Source organism: Ammodytes marinus (genome assembly GCF_949987685.1).
Source record: "Ammodytes marinus genome assembly, chromosome: 1".
Taxonomy (NCBI): Eukaryota; Metazoa; Chordata; class Actinopteri; order Uranoscopiformes; family Ammodytidae; genus Ammodytes; species Ammodytes marinus.
In genome coordinates, this window is record NC_137230.1 from 37,588,623 (window position 1) to 37,597,019 (window position 8,397).

An 8,397-nucleotide genomic window follows, 5' to 3' on the forward strand; every position below is an offset into this window, starting at 1 on the left:
CTCAAAGCAACACACAGACAACATGCATTACCATTGCGAGCACAGTTCTCAAAATTCTTTACACTTATCTATACACCTTAACCACAACCTGCAAGACACTTACAGGACTTTGTTCAAATGCTGAACACACTGCTGCCAAAACTGTAAACCACACATTCAAAACACAATGGATTATGGCCTTATGCCTTTCAAACACTGCTGATTCTAATTTTGGCTGAAAGCCTAAGCAGGTGAATTGATCTAGACTTGTTAGTGGGAACATATATAAATGGAAACCTCAGCATAACTTTCTTTTTAAAATGGTGGAAAGTGTATGATCAACACCCACAAGACCAAATGGCTCTTTTGGAAGCCATGAATGTGGTGACACTAGGGCTGGATAAGGCTCCAGAAGGTTCTTCCCCAAGGGCATGGCAAAATTAGACATCAGATACAAACATGTGGCCTATTACACATACATACTGTAAAATATATAAATATATATGTAGGACATACATGTAAGCATACATGTTGGACCTTTTTAAAGTATGAATGAAGAAATGTTATGGAAGTTAATCAGACAAAAATCTCAAAATTGACAAGTGCTTGAAAAAACTATGGTTGCGTTCCGAATCGAATACTCTTTCTTTTTTCTATTCTACATACTACATCCGACGATAAAAAGAATCTAGTTAGGATGCAGTAGGCATACTATTGGGACATACTTTACTCTCTTGTTTAATCATAACATTGCGCCTTGATCTTGCCTCTTGCTTTTATATCCGTCGCATCCCCGTTTGTTTTCATATGGAGGCTTCGTCGATGTGACGTCACTTCACGTGCGCACTGGATTGTGGGTCAGAATCGCCCAAATAGGATGCAGTTTTCAACACTAACAATCTTGGCCGCATGAAGTAGGACATCCGGGTACTTCTAACCATCCTAAATCTGGCCACAAGAATCGGGACATCCTAAATCTTTTTTCTACCAAACTATATAGTAGATAGTATGCGATTCGGAACGCAACCTATGTTTTTGCTATCTGTGTTTTTAGAAATGCCGTCTGCTTGGTTATGAAGGAAGGGATAACCCCGCCCCCCTCCCTGTGGCCTCAGTTCGCATTTTCTAACCCAGGGGACATATTCTCAAAACATTTTAAGGCCAAGAGTATAGGTCCTAAATTGCTGATTTAGGAGTAACTCTTAAAAATAAGGGGTGTGTCACTCCTAATTTTGGGACTCCTAACTTTTTAAGATAAGTGTTATTCACAACATTTTAGCACTAAAAGTAGCTCCTAAATCTATAAAAGCTTATGAGTACTCCAGAGGACTCTTAAGTCACTAAGAGTAAATCAGGAACGACCTAAGATGGCTGCTGCAGTCAACATTTTGGTAAGATGAAATGATAGGTTGCGTTCCGAATCGCATACTCTTTCTTTTTTCTATTCTACATACTACATCCGACGATAAAAATAATGCAGTAGTTATACTTTTGGGACATACTTTACTCTCTTATTTCATCATGACATTGCGCCTTGATCTTGCCTCTTGCTTTTATATCCGTCGCATCCCCGTTTGTTTTCATATGGAGGCTTCGTTGATGTGACGTCACTTCACGTGCGCACTGGATTGTGGGTCAGAATTGCCCAAATAGGATGCAGTTTTCAACACTAACAATCTTGGCCGCATGAAGTAGGACATCCGGGTACTTCTAACCATCCTAAAACTGGCCACAAGAATCGGGACATCCTAAATCTTTTTTCTACATACTATATAGTAGAAAGTATGCGATTCGGAATGCAACCATAGTGAGCTTTTAGAAAGGTATCGTCTTAATGGAGATGGCATTATGACCATGGTAGAGTTGGTCAAAATAACCTACACAATACAGCAGCCACACAATGTATCAACATAAAATACTGTGTTTTTAGATTTTCAAAATACTAATAAATACTTCTTTTCTACAAGTGTTTTAGTCAACAGACTAGACATGCTGACCCCCATGTTAGAGAAATCCCAATATAAACCTCTACACGGAGAAATATTAGGTAAATCATGTTCACCCCTTACTAAAGTTTAATTATGATAACAAGTCGAACCAGCTTTATTTATACAGCCCAATATATAAAGTATTATCTGAATTTAGGAGCAGAGTTTTTAGTCCTCCAGCCTTAAACAGTGTATAAACAAGCCTCTACATTACTCATTTGAGTAACATCATCTACATTTACAGTGGTACCTGTGCTCATATTAAATCAGAGACAGGTAATACACTTCATTTGCACATAACAGGCTATTTCCTTATCCTACAAGTGTTTCTAAATAAATGTGTTTCATAAATTTACTCTTCGGGACTCATTCCCTCTCAGCCAATCACTGTGGGCATAGCAGGTACGAACATGATGTCATCCATAGCAACAGGGTCAACCCCGCCCTCTAGTCTTAGCTTAGGAGCCCCTCCCACTCCTTACTAAAAGTTGCTCTCAGAGGCTTTGTGAATAGGGTATAAGAAAATACTATTAACGAATAACTTTTAGTGCTCCTTAGGAGTAGGGGAGAACGGGGTAAGTAGGCACACTTTTTACTCTAGTGAGAATTGCTTACCACCTAAACATCTTTCAATAGTCATTCCTATATTAAATTGAAGCTTAAGGTGTTGGCTTGAAATGTGTACCCCTCACTTTTTCTATCGTATTGTAATAAAGAAGAAATTAATCATCAAAGACACCCTTACACATTGTGACAACCAACCCCATCAAGGGGTCGGTTGTCAAACACTATGGGGTTGTTTGTCACAATGTAATCTTAATGGGAATAATCTTAAAAAGAAGGAAATAAAGTAGAACTAAATTTGAAAGTTTAATTGCATTGTCAAGTTGACAAATAGGCCTACATAACTTAATGTAGCCTTGGCAGCTGGTCTAGTTTGGGATGCACTGGGTTGTTTTGATTTTGTTGCCCTTTTTTCTTTTGCATAATAGCTGCCTTTTCCTGCTCTATTCTTTCCTTCTCTGGGGTGTCAGTGAGGATACAGCTTGACAATTTCTTTCGTTATTGGGTTCCTTTTCTGGCTGCAGCCTTGAGATAACATGTGACAACCAACCCCCCAAAAAATTTGACGACCAACCCCAACTTGAATTTCTTGCTAGTATCAAGGCCAACAACCATATGACAACTAATTAGCTTGCTAACCACAATCTAAACTATAGTTTACCCTTCACACTTTGTATAGGTAACAAGTGTTTTGTTATAAACCCATTGTGTAAAAGCCTAGAAGAAAAATACTGAGGAGCTAAATATTTTCAATTTGACATGAAAAACACAAACAGTCGTCTCACCTCAAATGCAGCAGTCTAACTCAAAGGAAGACTATGTAGGTGACCTCTGATCCCAGTTCTGGATATTTACATATCAAAATTTCACAGACAGCGCCTTCTGGTTCCGAGATATAACGATTGTGACAACCAACCCGTGTGACAAATTACCCCGTTCTCCCCTACCCTTAGCGCTAAGATAAAATGTTTTGTGAATACGGCCCCAGCTCAGCTGACCTATGGTACTGCGGACTGTAGTTAGAGTTTTGCAAATGTTGCTTCAGGTCAGCCCATTGTTGCCTAGCAATCAGAAAAAACTGTAATGCATTTTAAGGACTATTTTATAGTTATAAGCTATAAAATAAAATAAACAAATACATGGAAGGCACTTATGGCTCCTCAAATGTGCCTGAAGCCTGAAGTCTTTGTTGAGGGGTGGCCTGTCGGACCTGTCTATTGCCCCCCGGTCCCTAGCACCAATGAACCACTTGGAGATGGCCTACTCTGCATCTTTACGGGTTATTTGGCTGGTCATCGGGTTTTTCTTCATGCCTCCTGCAAGAAATAAATATAACAGTCATTTACTTGCTGTATGTGCCAACACAACTCTCCACCAGGACTGTAAAGGCAACTATGTTAAGAAAAGCGCTGTATAAATTAAGATTATACACATACTCTTTAGCACACCAGTTAGGCATCTCGGAGACATGAGCAAACATACTGCTCAGCCAGGACAACAAACACTACATAAAATCAACATTTTATAAATTTAAGGTATTATAACAACGTTCTAGTATCTGTACAACTTAAAACATTATCCACATGCACACCTACCATATATCACTTCAAACAGCTTCAAGGCCTCAAACTCCCTCTTCCCATTTCGGCCCAGAAGGTTGTATTTCCTGGATAGGCCGTGGTCTAGGAGGAAGGCCATCATCCTTCTTGTGGCCTCATCAACAGTTGTCCCCCCAACTGAGGGGAAACAAAGGCAATACAAAGCAAATTTATCAACCTGAAAGAACTAGCATGGGTGTGAGCACACTTGGGAAGTTTCAGATGAAATTCACTGCTAGCCCGCTAATACAATTGAATTAAGTTGTACTACCCTAGACTTAACATATAGTACATACCAGTTCAGACATGACGTTCGTGTTCGTCAGTTTTTCTTCCATGTTCATGACATCATTAACTGTCGGACGGGAAAAAACGCCTCAATATTGAAAATTACTCAATAATTTTTCACAAAAACAGCTCGTATAGACAGACAAGAGTCGTGGCTTTAAAGAAAGTAACGTTTTTTTGTTAAATGGATGTTTGATTAAGTTTTAATTAAGTTTGTTTGCAGAAGACAGGTCTCCTTCAATACAAAGTGAACGGAACGCTGTTCAATGTTTTCCCCCACGATGGGCGTGGCCTATTTCATGCACTGTCTCTATGCGCTGGGTCACCAGTCAGATCTAACCCAATGTTGGGTCAGACTGAACATTATTTTCGCGGGCATTTCAACCCAATGTGCTGGGTTATGATTTATAACCCAATGCTGGGTCAGAACTACCCAACCTTTGACCCAACAGCTTTAACCCAGCAGTTGGTTTGGTAAAATAACCCAGCATTTTTAAGGGTGAAGTCTATGGATCTACCGGTACCTTGCAACGGTAACTTGCTAGAGCCTAACGTTTAGTTATTTGGACGAGAAAGGTTGTAGGCGTCCATACTTTCGCGAGCAGATGCACTGGAACACAGACAGGTTGGAACTCGGAACTACCAAGTCGGAAATTTCCGAGTTCCGAGTAAAAAGGAACGCAGAATTCAACTGAAACTGGAGCGCGACTTCGACGTCATCGTTCTCAGCCACTCGCTCTGTTCGCTGATTGGATAACCAAAAATCTCGACGAGCAGAATTTCATGAACACACCCCAGCCCCAGACTGACTACTGAAACAAAATGAAAATTGAGCGGAAGTAGGTAGGCGGGCGGAGCTAGGCTACTGCGGAGAGGCAAAGGGAGAGGGAGGCTTGTTATGGCTAATTTTGCTGCACACGCACGCACGCACACACACACACATGCACGCACACACGCACGCACTCACTCACTCAAATCTAGAGGTTGACCAGGGCTTGAAAAATTTTCACACCTTAACAACTGGATTGAGACATGAGAGTCAGAGAGGTTATATTCTACAATTGGCCATTTACTGAGAACATAGTGAAACTGTCAGAGGTAACACGCACACACACACACACACACGCACGCAGACAGACAGACAGACAGACAGACACAAACACACACACAAACACACACATTATATTGTGGAAAGACTTGAGACAGTCTCTCTGTCTCTCCCTCTATTTATCTATCTATCTATCTATCTATCTATCTATCTATCTATCTATCTATCTATCTACACTCTAAAAAGTGTATTTTTGAAAAGTTGAAGTAACGCACTGTTTTGAATAAGTCTGACTCAGTTTTCTGCTTTAGCGATGGCAACGTACTTTTGTGGATTACATCAAATTGAAATTGTACTGTACTACATAGACCTGACATTGACTTGCTTTTCTTATGCAAATGAAAGCGCTTCAATTAGGTTTTCCTGTCTAACGTCATGACGTGGACGTTTACGTCAACGTCTTTTTCAGCTAAAATTTTCCTGTGAAGCCGCCATGTTTTCTCCTCGCACTCGTCTCGCACACGGTCACGGCGCCCCAACAAAACGGTAAGTTTAATACAGACAAAGTAATGTTTTACAAATGAAATGTTAATTGTCGGATAATAAATGTTCTGCCTGTAATGGTTACAGTGTTTCGTCTTAAGGTTAACTAAGCTAAACTGAGCCGGACCAGCAAAGTCATGCTGTGTCCTTCAGGTTAGCTTATAATTTTCGATTAATTTATCTGATTCTGTGAGAAATTGTTGGCCATTTGTTCAAACCACTTGTGTGTACAACTTCCCGTGGCATTTAAAGGTGATAGTTTGGCTGTTAACTGGTCAGTAATTAATTGCATTTTGCCAGCGGACACATGTAGAGTGAACGGTTAGTAATTTGCGCGCGGTGCTGAGTGCTCTGCTCTCCGGGTTAGCATGCTGTGTAGGCTACTGGTAAGGCCAGATACATTTACATTTCTTTACCACCGAGCTGCGTGCGCCTGTTGTTCAGTACACCGTGTGTGTGTGTGTGTGTGTGTGCGTGTGTGTGCGCGCGCGTGTGTGTGTGTGTGTGTGTTACTGCCGTCACCGCATCCGCTATCAACGTTTTTAGTATGAATACTCAGGCAGCACCAATGAGAGTCGCATGTCGTTCTGATGAAAGCACGGAGGTGAGTCCGGCTGCTAAATAAACAACACCATTACTATTCCTTCTATCATTATTAGTTTGCTAGCGGACAGGTAGAATAAACTGAACTGCGCCCGCGTGTCTGTTTGGGCCATTCGTTCCTGCGTGTGTGTGTCATGTAGTTCTCGTGACAACCAAACACTCAACCTAACTGTGAAACGCAGTGATAACTGCCTCTGTGGCTTGTTTGACATGGAGGCAGCAGCGGTGAAACCCCATAGTTATACGTTTCTCGGTGGTTAAAGCATTCACCAGTCCAGCTCATATTAGTTTGCTATATCGCAGCAGACTGTTTTCTCCTTCTATACCACATTTGGCTTAACATTGAAATGAAACGCCACTCCCTTAGTTAATATTAATGCATGTTTAATTTTCTTTTCATGATTCTTTCCCTGATTGGTGGTGGTTACTTCAGGCCGGGACACAAATAATTGAACTACCCAAAGGTAAGTTAAACTGCAGTATTGAGTGCTAAATACAGTGCTATTTATAAGGCTTCAATGTGGCTGTGTGTAGCCACATTCAGTTTACCACGCAGGGTTAGAGTACAAGTTACTGCACCCTGCCAATGGCATGTCTTTTTTTATGTCAGGCAAATTGTTTTTCCAGTTCAGCCACAGTCCTTTTTAAAGCCATTTGTAGCCCTCATTATAAAGGTGTGCGAAGGATTCTCGTCAGAAGGATTAAACAGTGTGAAAATGAAAACTCATGTTGGGGAGGTGATAGTCTCGCAAAGCCAGACCAAACTACAGCAAGTAGTATGGTCTGGAAGCATGCCGTTTAGAGCCGTCTATTCGGGGGGGAAACTGGGCTGGCCTGTTTTTATTTCTTTAAACCAATCACAATCATCTACGGCGGGGCTAGCCCCGGGAAGCAGCCAATGGAGGCGTAGCGTTGTTAGCCGACGCCAGCGCTTAGACGCTGGCGGAAACGGTTCAGCCAGACTAGGGAGGTGATGATAAGAAAAATTTAGTCAGGTGACACAGCTTTGTTGTGACAAATGGCCATAAAAAGCTTATAGCCACTTTCAAAACAGTGGCAAAGTGCTGTAGAGCATAATAACACATTTAATACTGAGATTGTATACAGAGTGAAGTAATTTGCATTTTCTTTTATTAATTCACTATTTGTTTTAGATCCATTCTGAGTTCCTGTGGTTCATGGCTGTTCCTGGGTCCATGGCCCAGTTACAGTCACTCAAGTCAGCCGATCAAAGGTGGATCAACAGGCCAAATGACGGACACTTTGGACCAGGTACATCTGGAGCATCAAACAAAACAAGTTTCCTTGGTAGCTTAGAGGGTGTCAGAGTTTCCCTATCTTTTACAGATACATAACAAGGGCAGACCATTATAGTGTCTTTAATATATGCAGCTCATGTTTCACCATCACACCATTGAGCTTACATTTATTTTCTAATGAAACTCTGGCATTACAAATGTCCATTTATTTTTAAATAAATTGTAGGATTTAAGTTTTAAGAGTGTCTTCGATTATGAAACTGATTGAATTGAAAATTAATCAATATCATGTTGTCCTAGACTGACGACATTCTTCTTCGGAGGGAGTGTGTACCGAAAGCCTTCATCATCTGCCTCGGAGAGGATGCAGATGACTTGATCAAGGAATATCCGGTAAGCTTCAACAGTTACACTTTTATGCAGGTTGAACAGGTGTTATAAAGTTTGGTCTACTTACGAGCGTAGTTCACGTCAACCGGGTAACTTTAATCTTTCATCACTCGTCCATGGCTGTGACTCATGCCCAA

At 41.0% G+C, this 8,397-nt stretch overlaps 1 protein-coding gene across 1 annotated transcript in view; it reads left to right on the forward strand.

The window, feature by feature from the left end:
• Positions 1-5,940: 5,940 nt before the first annotated feature.
• Positions 5,941-8,397, forward strand: part of LOC307253971 (uncharacterized protein) — a 3,462-nt gene continuing 1,005 nt past the window's right edge. Inside the window, exons 1-3 of the mRNA XM_080032194.1 lie at positions 5,941-6,011; positions 7,766-7,883; positions 8,171-8,263. Coding sequence (XP_079888320.1) covers positions 5,959-6,011; positions 7,766-7,883; positions 8,171-8,263 — 264 coding nt within the window. The 5' untranslated portion in view covers positions 5,941-5,958. The remainder of the gene's footprint in view (positions 6,012-7,765; positions 7,884-8,170; positions 8,264-8,397) is intronic.